The sequence below is a fragment of the Thunnus maccoyii genome, chromosome 5 (genome assembly GCF_910596095.1).
Source record: "Thunnus maccoyii chromosome 5, fThuMac1.1, whole genome shotgun sequence".
In the NCBI taxonomy this organism is placed as follows: Eukaryota; Metazoa; Chordata; class Actinopteri; order Scombriformes; family Scombridae; genus Thunnus; species Thunnus maccoyii.
Window position 1 is genome coordinate 18,378,739 of NC_056537.1, and position 16,132 is coordinate 18,394,870.

The 16,132-nt window shown below is 39.8% G+C and overlaps 1 protein-coding gene and 1 long non-coding RNA gene across 10 annotated transcripts in view; one reads left to right on the top strand and one right to left on the bottom strand.

Moving 5' to 3' along the window:
• mef2aa (myocyte enhancer factor 2aa) overlaps positions 1–16,132 on the bottom strand; it is a 70,124-nt gene that overhangs the window by 24,369 nt on the left and 29,623 nt on the right. For all 9 annotated transcript variants that reach the window (XM_042411085.1, XM_042411091.1, XM_042411089.1 and 6 more), the window contains one exon: positions 10,508–10,711. In XM_042411085.1, coding sequence (XP_042267019.1) covers positions 10,508–10,711 — 204 coding nt within the window. The remainder of the gene's footprint in view (positions 1–10,507; positions 10,712–16,132) is intronic.
• Positions 7,608–14,807, top strand: LOC121896957. The gene is made up of 3 exons (XR_006096143.1): positions 7,608–8,133; positions 9,273–9,367; positions 14,579–14,807. It is a non-coding gene; the product is annotated as an uncharacterized LOC121896957 (long non-coding RNA).

The window sequence follows — 16,132 nt, forward strand, 5'->3', positions numbered from 1 at the left end:
ATATTACAGAACAGTCTGTGATACTCTCGTATGAACATTACTACAACTGTTTCATTACACTCAGAAAACTACAAAAGAGGACTGGTGACCCTTTTTCACTAAAAGCCCAGAGGAAAAGAAGTCCTTGTCCTATAAAAAGGGGCACTTTGAAACCCAGCATGTTGCTAGCAACGGAACCATTAATACTGCTTCACTCACTGAGGCAAGGCTGAAAAGACTTTTCAGACAACTCTCACCAGACTCCTCCATCAGAGATATCATAATATATAACAAGCAATATCATCATTAGGCTTTATCTCCATATTTATTATTTCTTTACTCTAAAACTCACTCAAAGTGGCTTACTGTACCACTGAATAACTGTAAGTAAAATTATCAGACAATATGTCTCTTTGTTTTTGTATTCACTATCACATTTGTGAGTTCTTATTCATTTTTAACTACTCTGAAAACAGATGCTGCTAGCCAGTATGTTTGTTTTGATGAGCAACACCGGTTAACTCTGCAGCGGACCTGGCCTGAAACACAGGCCCAAAGGTTAAGTGCCTCCGCTCAGGTCTACAAAACATTCCGTGCACGCACAGGAAATAGGAAGTAGCTCATCTTCACAACAATGTGTGTTTACATGAGCACCAAATGAAGAGGTGCTAATAGAATTTCAGAAACACAAATTACTGCTTGTCCATGCTGTTACTTTACCATCCTCTCCAGAGACAACAGATTGAAGACTGACAGGCTTCATATTCATGTGGCAACACAGAGAGGATGCAACCTCCTCCTCATTACAACACAGTATCACAGAGAACCTGCCTATCCATTAATTTAAAAACTAAAGTACCAAAACATAATATCAACATACTTATCTACAGTGCTGTATGTGGCCTACAGTCAAAATAAAAATATGGAAAATCATATTAATATCACTCCAATAAATCACGGGAGCCCAAAAGTGCACATATTATTAAAAATGGGCTGGCAGAAAATTTCATATATATTGGAAAGCTGAAAAATCAACATCAACCCAATAAGACTATGCCAATAGAAGTGACATTTGATTTAGCTTAAAAGGGATTTCTCATCATTGCTGCTGTGAGCTCAATGGTGAAATATCAAAAAGGAGAATAGCAATATGCTAATGGGGTAGATGGGAGACTGAAGTATAGAGATACCGCTGAAGAACTGGGAGTGTCAAGTGTTACAGAGACTTGACAATGAAGTCATTGAATCTACCCATCTATCTATCTATATATATATATATATATATATATATATATATATATATATATAGATATATATGTGTAATAACTGAAATATTTTCGGTGACCTAGATTTGTTCTTCACCATGAGAAAGTCACCATTTGCATTGGAGAACAGACCAACTTTCTGCTTGTCTTACCACTTTTCACTTTTCATTCTCTTTTAAATTTACATGTCCAAATTGAATAAAAATCAAATATTTCCAATCTGATATTTGATTAAAATATTTTTTTAATCTTAATTCATATTTTGTTGTTTCATTTAGCTTGCTGCTCTCCCTTGCCAAGCCTTTGTAAATAGACTGCCAATGATTAAAACATTATACATAAAGAATGAATAACAAGTCACACAATAAGAAATTGCAGATATTTCTGACTTGAATGATGATTTGTCACAAGTGTAATTTACCATAGTTACAAAACATTTCATTAATTTGCTAAAAAAAAAATTTGCTATGTTACAAAAAAAAACTAAATGAAAGATAATTGTCTTAAGTTATTAAAGGACAGGTTCACATTTTTTCAAGTCTGTCTTGAAACAACAGTCAGGTGCCCAAATGAACATTGAAATAAGTTTTTTCTCTTTCTGCTATAATCATTCCTCCTTTTCATACTGACTATTAGAGGGTTCCCAGACTTAACTGCCCTCTCCAACCTGACAACTCCAACCCTCCCCCTCCCCTGCCTATAACCTCTACATGACCATGTAAGAAGACAGCTGATGAGACACCACTCAAGCAATGTGGAGTACTTCACCATATCTTCGATATGAGCCTGAGTCTTCAAAAGGTCCCTGTGCTGTTGAAGACGTCCCGTCTCATTCCTGTGCCAAGACGCCATGTCCCACTGGCTCCAAGGACTACAGACTGGTGGCACTGACTTCCCACATGAAGACCCTGGAGAGACTTGTCCTGGAGCAGCTCCAGCCCATGGCTAAGCCACTCTTGAAGCCTCTCCAGTTGAGGATGCCATCATTTACCTGCTAAACCCTGCCTACGCACCTCTTGGTTTATGCCACACATGCACTGGCCCACTTGTCAGGAATATGGTGAGGGATGATTCATCTGACCATATCACTTTTTTCCACATCTCTGTAGACCAGTGCATATGGGTTTTGCATCACTGAACTCTCAAATATGCATTCATCTTTGTAATGAGTTTATGCACTGCAACCCTACTACAATATCCCTCTCTGTAATTGTCAACAGACTACTCTTGCTGACACAGTTTGATCACATCCTGCATTGACATCCACCTGAGGAAGAGTTGCTCTTCTGTTTCCCCTTACATATCGCACTAATGCACGAGCATCACAGTCATCAAATGTGTGCTGTCAACCACAATTTCTGACCCTATTTACTGATGTTTTTGCCGTAGATCGAAATGCAGATGTCACTTTAGTCACTGTTCCTCTTGAAACACGAGCCAGCTGAGCAGTCTTTGTGACTGAAGTTCCTGCCATCCGAGCCCCAACAATGAACCCTCTTTCAAATTCACTGAGATCTTTTCCTCTTGCCACCTTGATACAAAATCAGAATCTACTAGGCCTGCTCAGCATTTTTATACATGCCAACAGAGAATGATTGGATGTTAATTGCTTAATTGTACCATGCAGTGCACCTGTGTGGAAGCATCTGCATTCATTATGTTTCTCTACTCATTTATTCAGGTTTTTCCTTTAATCTGTCACCCGTCTGTACATATTTCTATTATAGAATGTGAGAAACTGTGACTGTTTGATAGGCAGTATGAACAGGAGGAATGATTACAGTGAGGAAAATCTATTTCAGTGTTCATATGGCCACCTTACTGTTGTTTTAAGACAGACTTAAAAAACTGTGAACCTATCCTTTAATAATGTTTTAACTGGCTATTTTAGCATTTTGTGAAATACATGAATGCTCACTTAACATAACCTTATGGATGTAAGCATTTGAAGCTCTTCTTCTGTGTTCATTGGATATCAAAGATGATAGCCAGACACAGCGGCACAGTGCAGACCAGTTCAGTGCAGCTGATTTATAGCCGCAGTTCAGAAGTAGATGAGAAGGAAGGATGAAGGAAGAGAAAAACTAAACTCAAAAGACATACTTCTCTAAACTTCACAAACAGACCTTTTTACACTGTTATTCTCAATATACTGTACAGACACACTGAGCAGTAGACTTGTTTAGATTTTGCCCCTGGACATTACCACAAAGTAAGGTGGCTCCTAGAACGGTTAGTGCGCTTGGTCTTTCCAGAGAAAAATACTCTGCTGCAAAGGAAGTGATTTTTTTGGCAGCAGCGATGTCAGTTTCTTCAGAATAAACAGACAAAGACATCAGAAAATAGCTTCAGAAGCATGTGGCAGCTGCAGAGACAAAACAAATACTATTGTCTTAACACATGGACAAAACCAGGACAAAAAAAAAAAGATAAAGATTGGTAATTATCCAAACTACAGGTACAGCTCAAAACCAACAACAATAATACTAGTGAATTCCTATACATATCCAACCAATATTGTGGAGTCAAACCGTGGACATTATGGTTGCGTGATATGCGCCTTAACCATAAGGCCACCAGGGCACAAACTTTAAATCTTTCATGAAAATGATAAGTGATGTATTAGTTTACTTGTTTTCCCAACAAGTCAAACATTCCCAGACACTTTTCTCACACACTTTTCTAAGATGTGTTGAAATATTTTATGGGGGAGAAAAAGACTTCCAAAATTTTTGCAAAAGTAACTTGAAGGCTACTATCAGCGTATCTGTGTGTTGGCCCATTTACTATAAATTACGTCTACTTCACATGACTGTTAACCATTTTTCTAAACTTGCTGTAATGTTCAAAGATCCCCTCCAGACATGTCTTAAGATATATTAAAAAAACTGCTTCGAATAATAATTTGAGCCTACCATGTTTTTCCACAAAAAAATAGTTCATTGTTGTCTTAGGTGCCACAAGTGTGGAAGTATGAAAACCAGACCATTTCATTTGGTATGGTTGTAGCAAGACAACTTATTCTACTTATGTGGAAGTCAGACTATGCACCAACATATATGTGGATAAGTTGATGAATGCGTTATACTTAGAAAGGTTAAGGTTCTCTAATAAGAACAAGACTCGAATATTTGTCAGAATTTGGAGCCCTGTACTAGAGTACCTCAAGTAACTGTGTGCCCTCTATCACTGTGTATATATATTTTATTTTACTGGAAATGATGAAGTCCTGTGATTTATTTTTGTTTTTCTTTTTTCTGTATCTGTGAAGATAATTGTGGCTGAGTTGCTCAAGCTGAAATTTACTAAGTGCTTGTCTCATATAGAAAATCCTGAAATAAAGGTTAAAAAAAGTTCATGACCTCATTATAATCCTTAAAATGAAATCTCCCTCTCACTCAGAATCTATGAATATGTAAATAATGTTCATTTCAAAACATTTTAATTGCTGGAAATAAGATGTCTCCTACTTCATTATAAAGTCCATTCTCTGTGTACGTGCACTGGAGGCTTCAAGTTTCCACATCACCTTTCTGTAAGTTGCATACTGGATCACAAATGACTCCAAACTAGTTATGATGTGACAAATCATACCCGTACACACACGCCTTCAACTGAGATTTAAGGTGAGCACAGAGAAACTGTCTCCTTTCAGCAGATGAATGTGAAAACAGCCTTCTACTGTCAAACTCTGCACATACATCATTCTGCACAGTGAAGCCAAAAGATCCGACTGAAGGAACAATAAGCAAAACACATTTTTGAGTGGCGGGAGACTTTGAATTTTTTAATAGGTTTTACCGAGTTTACAGGGAGCCATTAATTTTCCTTAATTTTTATGGAAACACAATTACTTTTATTAGCTACATCATTTTGTGGTAATGTAGTTGTGGGAAAAGTGTGTGGTGGATTACCAAGCAGTAATAACATAACTTAATGTGACATAAGTTAAGTTCATGTTAAGATGTTCATTCCACACAGAAATGCATGGAGATCAATGACAGCCTGGTTAGCAGCAACGTACATGATAAATGACTGCAAACACCATGCCTATTTTGACAAATCCTTTTTTATATTAAATTATATTTTTCCTCATTATTATCAGTGTGTTGCACAGTTTAACACGAAATATACATATACTATATTGCCTAATATACACTAGCCTAGCTAGTGTATATTAGCTAAAGCATAGTTAATACTCTGTGAGAACATGATAGCAGCCATGAGCCTCATTTGACCATCCTGTTATGTTTTTGTGTCACAATTATAAATGTACACTCAAGACAATCTGCCTCTGGTACTCGGTGTAGTCGCACCAGTGTGCTTTGATATTCAAGGTTTCGTGCTCAAAACATGTTAAAACCGACACAAACAAGCTACAAACCACACTATCTAATATATCAAAGTATATAGAGTACTGACAGTATATTTGCATTGCTGAGGATCATTTCTCAAAGGAATATTTGATCAGAAATTCTGCTCAGAGACTCAGACACATTTTCAAGATGCAAATTGTGTTTTTGTTCATGTAAAGTTGATGTATCAGAATGGGAACGCAAACAAAACAAAAAACGTAATTACAAATTCAGCACCACATAACCTTCTAAAAAATGAAACCAGTCAACCAGTTAGTTGGTGAAATACAGTTTTAATCTGGGGATCTGATCTGATCTCTAACCTGCCCTTTTGGGTACCAACTTGGAAATAATTATTTTTGTCAAAAAAGTAAAATTACTGTTCAAAGATAAACTGACACATTTTTTCAGTAATACTTCATCACTGTCTATTTAAGAGATGTGTGTTAAAACTAAAGCCCCCTTTTTGAGTTAAATGAAGTGCCATTATTCAAATCAAATAAAGAATGTGATTCAATGAGTGAAGGTTTTGGATAGTTTTTTGTTCATTTTTTCTCATGCTCTTTCATCTCTCTTGCTACCCCCCACCCCCAACCACCACCATGTTCCACAGCCTCTGTTTCTAGTGAGCCACCAGCAGGAGGATAATTGATCAATCATGCTAATTGAAGAGTCTGGACAGCTAGCCCACCATAGCAGATGTGCCGATTTGCATTCATTAAGATTGAAATGAGTCTTAATCACTGCTCAGCCTTTGATGATTGACAACATAAACATCCCCTGTCTTAAACTCCTGGTGCCCATTCAGCCTAAAGCTCTTTAAGGAATTCATTCCATAACTGTTAATAAAAATGAGCTTCACTAAGTCATACATAAGAGATACACTTTAGAAACACACTGGCTCCATTAATGCATTGACTTCCTCCAAAAAGTAAGTTAGGCCTACAAAATATGGGGCACCATGACAAACTGAATCCTTAGTTGTAATAAATACATAAATAGCTTTTGTTACAGTAAAATCTACAAAGGGCAATGGTTAAAGTCAGTTACAAAATAATCAGTATGAAGCAAAGTATGATCCAGCTGAAGAAATACACACAGGGCCTGACATTCTGTAATGGTCAAAATTTACATATCTTATTGAATGATTAATACAGCCCCATTCATAACAAAAATTGATAGTGATCATGAAATAAAACGTAATGGAAATTACCTGATAATTTTATGCTCATTTCCTCTTACTGTAGTTGTCTTGTGAGAGGCAGACTGTTCCTTCATAAATAGAGGAGGAATTGTTTGCTTCCCCCAAGTCACATTAACAATGGCCACCTCTCTTTATTATGAGGAAGAAAAGCAGAATTTCCCTATGAATGATCTCGGGGTTGTTTACTCTCACAAATCATCAGGGCAGAAGACTTCCAAAAGAGCAGAGTCAAGTCAATTCTTGGCATATGGTGGAGTCCAGTTATCTACAATTACAAGGCACTGGTATTTGACTAAAATCGCATTCTCAAATTGGGTTAAAGGACCAGTGTGTAAGTTTTAGGGGGATCATTTGGCAGAAATATTGGCAGAAACTGAATATAATATTCATTAGTATGTTTTCATTAGTGTATAATCACCTGGAAATAAGAGTCATTGTGTTTTTGTTACCTTATAATGAGCCCTTTACATCTACAGAGGGAGCGGGTCCCCTTCCACGGAGGCCGCCATGTTGCAACGTCATGTTTCTACAGTAGCTCAGAATAGACAAACCAAACACTGGCTCTAGAGAGGGTCTTTCGCATTTTCTGGGAGTTTCACGGCCAACGTAGGTTCTCCTATATGCTTGGCAGGGGAGGAGGAGGGGACAGAGGGGGCAGGTATTCAGTTGGTTGCAATCTGCAACCTCACCGCTTGATGCCACTAAATCCTACACACTGGTCCTTTAAAACCTATTCACAGTCCTGATTTTATAAGATTACAATTAAGTGTTGACTTAATGTCGATTCCGTGTCCCTGCAAACTTTATTAATCCTAATCTAAACTGTATACCTTAATTGCATTGAACTGCTCAAAGAGAGGACAGATACATGCTGATTGGTGCCTGTGAAGTTACTATCTGATTTCAAGGCTTCTCCTGGAGACAGGGGTCTTTCTGTGTGCAGCAGAACGGTGTGAGGTTATAGTGGAGCATGAGCAAAATCTCATTAGCTTCACTTGCGGAGAGGGGAGGAAGAGTAAATATTATTAGATTAATCTAATGACTAACAGCAGCATTTTCATTTGTGGTATAAACAGAATTCAATAAGAAACACAATAGAAACAAAACCATAAAACCTTCAGTCATGAATGCGCTGCTTCTTTTCAAAATAACACAACTACACAAAATTACTTCCAAATAGAATTTGTTTTGATTTGTATAGTACTGGCAATAAAATACACTATGTATTCACTTAAAAAAATGAGAAGAAGCTTTAAAACAATTAAACAGGTGAATGCATAGAAAGAGAGATTTCACAGAACAGCTCCACTTCTTGTCGCCTGGAGTGTTGGTAAGGTTAAGACCATCGATACACACAGACACGTACACACACCATCTCACACACACACTTAAAGGAAAAATCTGAGCCTACTGCTCTGCTTTGGACTGCGAGCCAAGTTTGAGACAAAGTCCATAGCCCTCCACTGGGTTATCAAACTGTGGCCCAGGCATGCATCCATCTGTGGAAAACATGGAGACTGTTCTCCCACACTGCACAGCTCAGCCTTTATCTACAGATGGTACTACTGAGCAGGAATGTGACCTTTGATTTAGTTTCTCACACGGAACGAGCTTCCCAATGAAAAGTGGGAGAGGGTTTGCTGGCCTCCCAAACTGGACAAATGAGCACATGATTGTTTGCATGGCAAAGATTGGTTTAACACAATTTAAAAATTTAGATAAGTGTCCAGAGTAAGTGTCCTCATGTGAGGCTCATTTCTGTAGATAAATGGGGGAGGGGTGGATTCTTCCCATCATTACAAATGCATCAGCTCCTCCATGTAGTGTACGAAGACCAGTACAGCTGTAGAGAAGTGCAAAAGCTGAAAAGGCAGCCAGTAAAACAGGATTTCTCTTATAAAATGATAAAATCAAACCTTCAACAGATTATCAACAACCTCTGATACTGGCTCTCAGGGCCAAGTGAATAGTGAGGTTGTGTGGTGATGCTGTGAAGTGAACTGGGTTGGTTACTTCTGCTCTGCTTCTTCACTTCTGAGCCTGGACCATGTAGCCAGCAGGCAGAAGGGGTTTTGTACATATCTGCAAAGATGCTGGCCGAGTGAGCTGGGACAACAGTGGCTTGTTCTTGCCTTTTGTGCAGCAGGGCAGCTTTCTTGAGAGTCGCCAGAAGGGCTATGTGGAAAATCAGCATGTGACCACTGGTGCTACATTATGCACAATGTACATTCCAATTACACCATGCTGTCAACACATACATGCATCACAGATATATGTGATATAACAGCCTGAGGGGAATGGCCAAACTGATAGGCAGTGAATAACCCCATAATGATCCTGAGTGTGGGGTGTTGTTGTGTTTGCAGCAAAGTCTCGTTTTAAATAAGAAGGCTTCCAGAGTCACGGCAAAAACAAATTTGTGGTCACTGTTACATAAGTAAGGAATGTATCCATGTATTTTTTATGCAGGTGAGCCCCTGCTCTGCTCGGAGGGCCCCTGATGGAGGAGTGACTGCGTGAGTCTACTGGATGCCAGAGCACTCTTCTGCAGCTCTGCCAAGCAGGTAATTCACAAGCAGCAGCAGCATGAATAAAAGATAATGGGCCACAGCTGACTCCTTTATGCTGCATGTAATTTCTCTAATTTCTCCAAGAGAAAGTCTTTTCTAAAGCTTGGATTCTTGAAAATGTACATTCTCACGTATAGCCTTTATATCTCTTAATGGGGCAGCAGTAATAAAAATACCCTACGTCTCAGTGGACAGGTGGCAGTAAAAACACTGTGATTGCAACACAGCAACATGCATTGACTAATAAAAAGCATCCAAGTACAAAAAATACAAATAATAGCTATAAAATAAATGGGCAACCCTATACTAGTAGTGTCACGATCTTATCATAGACATTATATACATTATATATGCTCTCATTTAGTCAGAATGAAGATACCATCCTCTTAAAGCAGATCTTGAATAAGCGGAGAAACCACACGTGTGCCAGTGAATGATGTTTGGAACAGGATGTATCCCTAATCATTCTCATTTACTTTGGCTTTTACACTTTTGGCTGACAATTTTGTATGCTGGCATAACAAGTAGCGTACTCTTCCGCTAGTCACTGGGCATGAAGTGGCTGCCAGAACACCCAAGTGCTTATTGAGTTTTATAGAGCAGTATGGAATGCACTAAACACTGTATTTTTACTGCAAGATACTGCAGCAATAGTCAGGCTGATTGTCTATCATTAAAGAATTGCCACAGAACTGAGCCCTACAGGTACAATATCTATGGGAAACAGGGTCATCCCGCTGGTCAGCAGCTACTGTGAGCATGAGTGTGCGGAGATAGGTTTTCCACGTCAGTTAATGGGCACAAGAGAAGCTGAACTTATCAGGGAGTGCAGACCTCCTGCGCCCTATCTGAATGGTGACTTGAAGGAAACTGTTACTTGTTCCTCACTTTCGTATGTCTGAAACATTACCCCCGCAGCATTTACAGTAACAAAGGCTACTCTTTTTATTGAATAAGTACATTTCATGGTCTGAATTCCAGCACTAAAATAATTCATTTAGCCTAAATTTGATATATTTGAATGACAGTTTTGTATAATAAATCATAAAGAAGAGAAAATAATTGATCACAGTGAGGGAAATGGTGTGATGTGAACGTTGTCCCTCACAAAGTAAGAAAGCAACAGTCACTCACCTCTACAATGTCAGAGTTGGTTCTGCTCTCATGGGGCTCGTTGTACTCTGTATATTTCAGCAACACTTTGTCCATGTCTGTGCTGGCGTACTGGAACAGTTTGTTAGAGCTGTTGAAAATGATGAGGGCGATCTCACAGTCACATAGTACGCTCAGTTCATAGGCCTTTTTCATCAGGCCAAACTTCCTCTTTGTGAAGGTAACCTGAGGAACAAACAGAAAACAGAACCATCCATTACAGAGAAAAACTGTTTCTAAATTAAAAAGAAAATCAAATTAAAGTGAACAACATAGAAATTGGTACAATACACGCAATTTGCGCATGAGTAAATGTTAATTTAGCCTTCTTATTTATGACAGAAAGCAGTAATTTATTTCTCCAACTCCATGTTTAATGTACAATTGTCAGTGGTGGAAAAAGTATTCATCTTCTTTTACTCAAGTAAACATAGCAAAACTATAGTGTAAAAATACTTAACTCCAAATAAAAGTATTGCATTAAATCTGGAACTTAAGTACAAAACTACTGTCAGCAAAAGTTTTAAAAGTAAAAAAATAAAAGTAAAAATACTCATTATGTCACAAAAAGGTTCCTGTCAGTGACATATTATTATTTATTATATTATTGTAATATTATCAGAGATGCCAGTCAAGAGCTTAGGATGGTGGTATAATGCAAGCCTTAAGGACTCAGACCAGAGTAAGCAATTGAAGGAAGAGATCATCAGAGGTCTTGCTAACATAGACAAGACCATACTTTCAGGTAAGTTGAAACTTTGGTGTCTGCAGTTTGGATTGCTCCCCTGTCTGATGTGGCCTCTGACAATCTATGAGGTTCCCATCACCAAAGTCAAGAAGCTGGAAGAAATGGCTCGGACTCCCACAATGCCTAGGCAATATCGGCTTGAATGGGAATTGAGCTCTGGAACTGCCTATCACTAGCCTTACCGAAGAATACAAATGCTCCAAGGTAAGGCTGGACATGACCCCCTTTGGGCTAGGCACAAATAGACCCACATGGCACAGAGCAACACCTGCCCAGAAGGGAGGGCTACAAGAAAAGAGACAGAAATACCAGCAACCCTATGGCACATACAGTACTCACCGGCTGCTGGACCAGCCTCACCCAAGGACACTACACCTGAAGGCACAACCAGGTCCTTCAGCAACTGGCACAAGTGCTGGAGGAAAGGAGGACTAACGACAATGCCCTATCTCCCCCAACCGCTGACTTCTCAGACACTATGGCCTTGTTCCAGCAGGAAATGTACCAAAGAGGTCAACTTCAAGAAAAGAATCAAGGCTACTGGATACAGCCTGGGATTGGAAGATGAAAGTCGATTTAGACCAGAAGTTCATCTTCCCACCAGAGATTATTACCAGTCTCAGGCTGGATCTCATCCTGTGGTCAGCCTCACAAAAGGCCCTGTTCATCATAGAACCAACGGTTCCATGGAAGGATGCAGCTGGTGAAACGTACAAAAGCAAAAAGTACTCCGATCTAGCAACTCAAGCAGGACAAATGGGGTGGAGAACTCAGGTGCTCCCTGTGGAGGTTTGCTGCAGGGGTTTTGTGGCCATGTCAACCACCAGGCTGCTGAAAGGGATGGGAGTCTATGGACAAGCCCTCTGACAGGCTATCAAGTCACTGGCAGAGGCTGCCAAGTGAAGCAGCAACTAGCTCTGGCTGAAAAAGAAACGAGGAGAACTGGGAAGCAAGATGACCATCAGCCACCAGCAGGGGTAAAAGCGGAGGGGGATGCACCTGGGATGCCAGGTGTCACCATTGAGCCCTCTGGAGGTGTCATGGGCCTATCAACCAGACACCAAGGAGGGAAGATGCCCACCTGATGACCCCAGTAGAACTTCTACCCCTACCCCAACTGCTGGTTATGATTTATAGTCCACATTAAACAGGACTGTATCATTGACAGAAGAAACCTGGACTCGACTGATCCTCCTGAAGTTCTGTTGCTGCTGATTATGATTTACAGTCCGCATAAGCAGGACTGAATCATTGACAGAAGAAACCTGGACTCAGCTGATCCTCTTGAAGTTCTATTGCTGCTGGTTATGATTTACAGTCCACATAAACAGGACTGAATCACTGACAGAGGAAACCTGGACTCAACTGATCCTCCTGAAGTTCTGTTGCTGCTGGTTATGATTTATAGTCCACATAAACAGGACTGAATCATTGACAGAGGAAACCTGGACTCAACTGATCCTCTTGACGTTCTGTTGCTGCGTGGGCCTATCAACAAAACACCAAGGAAGGAGGGTGCCTACCTGATGACCCCAGTGAAGCGTTTACCCTTACCCAAGAAATGATTGCAGATTATAATACGAGATTATCAAACCAAGTCCTATGAACTCAATTTAGATTACTTCTACTGCTGTATTAATGTGTAAGCAATATTAAAATGTTATAGCTAGTCAAAGTGCCTATAGCAGTAAAAAGTATGTTTTCTAAAACCTAGTGAAGTAAAACTGTAAAGTAGCATAAAATGATAAATAAATGCATTTAGTTACTTTACACCATTGAATAGTGGTGACAACTTCTAAATTATACTGTAGAGATGCTTCATGCAGAAAATGTACTTTTTAAATTTGTATAAAATGTATTTGTAAAGATTTCTGCTGAGGTTTAAAATCTGTGCTATTAAAAATAACTCTTATCTGAGTGTGTAAAGGGCAGGTTAAGCCAGGAGAATATTAACAGTCTCATTATGTTCCAACAATGTTACTGTAACCAAGGTGACAGATAACAAGATCACTCCTCCTTTAGAAATCATTGCAATAACATAGTGCATGTCTGAAATGTCTAGTTATCAGGCCAGAGGTCAGGGTTAGAGGCACGAGTCAGCGAGCTGAGTCAGAGCTTTGGCAACAACAGGGGTCCATACATTACTGTAGCCCCTGACTCCATATACGGAAAGCTATCTCTGTAGTGCAGCATAAGCCTTGTAACATGAGCCCTCAGATGGGACTTCAGGTCATACATCACTCCAATGGTAATGCAACCCTCTCTGCAAAGTGACTTTATGTCCTGTATCTCTGCAGCTCTGTCTCTGTGGTCACTTCAGACCCATACACACATGTCATTATGTTACACCATCTCTTTACAGTATGCTACTCATTTCTCAAGCTAAAAACACCATGCACAGGGAGGGAAGATGTTTTCTCCTTTGGTTTTGCAATGGTTGTTTTTAGAAAACAGTTTAAAATTTGGCTTCAAATTTATGTTTGTCTTCAGTGCATGTGTCTTTTCTATTAATGTGTATCATACTACGTGCCTTATGAATGTGCTAGTAAAAGCTGTGCTCGGAGCGCGGAGGAGTGCATGTGTCTGTATTCTCCATCAGTTTCACTGACCTACTAAGAGAGGAGTTGAGCAGATGAGCTGGCTTTGTTCAACTTTAATTGGTCACAGCTTGCGGCTATACCCTCATTTTAACTGGTATAATGCAGTATAATCCTATGTGTTGCACAGTGTCTGTGTAACCACTCAGGCAGTAGGGTCACTCCAACTGTGATAAATGAATTTCAAATCTTCCACACTACAGGTAATTATACAGGACCATTATTCCTGCTCTAGACACGGAGGAGCCTGTCCTTGTGTCATTTTCTATTCAATGCACCGATGTTAGTCGAGCTCAAATGACAAACCAAATTCTAAAATGACATATCTTAAAATGACAAGGTTTAAATACAGGAGAAGCTGAATCAAATAACATGTTTTCTAGCAAATTGAAGTCACATAAAGCCTTTGAGCAAGTTTGGCTGAACAGAAAAAGCATTGTGTGGTTTTCATGTCATTCTGATGATTTTCTCAAGGTGGATGGCTGCATAGAGGCAGACAAGGGGGTATGCTATGACCAATCTCTGGACTGTTTGTACCAAGTTAGAGCACCTACAGTTCTAACCAGCTGATACTAGTTTCCTCTGACTAAACACCATGGCTGCCCACTCGCTCATTTGCCTGCTTGTATATTTGTTTGTTTGCTTAGTCAACCGGAATGTAGGGACTGTCATGTGGGGAAAATGATTAACAAATTGTACGCTCTTTAGCAGATGAATGTGGCTGTTAAGCCAGGGAGATGTCACCTTTCAGCAGGAAGCCCAGGATGAGACGCTGAGCGAGGATTTTGTTCCACCTGGATGCGTGGCAGAGTGCTGAGTGCAGAGCTGCTGACCCAGGCACCGCTTCATTTCAACCTCAGCAGCAGCACTGAGACTTGGTCCTTGCCCCAGCCACAGAAACAGTACCTCTAAACCTAGCTGCTTCTCACACTGCCATTAAAGGTGTCAACCACATTGTTTTTCTGTTTTTACACAGTTACCTTCAATAGAGAAAGAAGTGGGGTATTTTGTACCTTATTTTCATCCTTTTGTTATAATATCTAAGAAGTGCAGCTGAATTTGATGAGCATGACACGAAACAGCTCAAAGAAAAAGGACCAACATATTCATAACCTCCGTCCACCCCCATCTTCTCTGGGGTGACTGGTGAAAGAGTGGAAAACCACAGACATCCTTGAGGTCAAGTGGGAGGCTCACTGGCAGAGTTTTCCTATGGTTCACCAAGTCAAAGACACCCACAAAGTCAGTCAATGTGGTTGATCCTATAGTAAGTTGTGGTACACATGTGGCGTAGCACCCTGACTAATTCATGTAATTTACAATGACAGGATTAGCCTCCGTTGTATTGTAAAGCTTTGTTGCACTACATACTGTACCAGTGCATCTTACAGCTGTTCTGAGACATCAAATGAAAAAAAAGGGAGGCCACATTTAAACTTCCAATGAACTGGAGTGATTCCAACTTTCTCTGCCTTTGATAAGGTCATTATAACAGCCCACACAATACCAGACAGATCTGTGACTATACTAGCATTTCATTTAGACTGTGCCAGGCTGAAAACTCTGGTGGTTTTTCTGCACTCACAATTTCTGTATTTCCAACTTTTTCCCAAGTGCTCCACCACCATAACCTGTTTTTACTGAGCTTTGAGCTTGGTAATTCAATTCTTATATGCATATTGTTTTTACATTTTGGGTATGAGTTTTATGTGTTTACAAGCTAACAACATTTTATTTTAATCTGCACTATGCAAGATGTTTCCCTAAAGAGACACACCCATCATATCAGTCCAATTGTGTTATCTGTCTCTACTAGACAGCGTAGGGTCATCTATCTATATGCAAAATTGCAGTGTGTCCTGGGAAAATGCATCTAAAATCCATAGCAAGAGCCTATGTGTCTGTCACCCATGCTTTTACTGCTATATTCAATTTGTGTTTTATTGTTTTCATCCTCCACTAGACAGACTCTGCCACTGAAAATTGTATTGTATATAATAACATATGCTATAACAAACCCAACACACACATCCACACAGAGTTGATGTGTCAATCAAAAGGTCTATCAATGTCTGTCCTCCGGCAGAGGTGCCAAGATGACAAACAAGACATCTGGGACTGCGAGTGCAGCTGTGACTGGGGCATGGCAGGAGATGCCTGAGTCACTAACACCTTCAGAGGGGTGAGGAGCTAGCGGCCTTATTAGAATCTCATGTCACCTCTGACGGCCCCCATGGCAGACATGAGAGTGGGCTTGAGAGA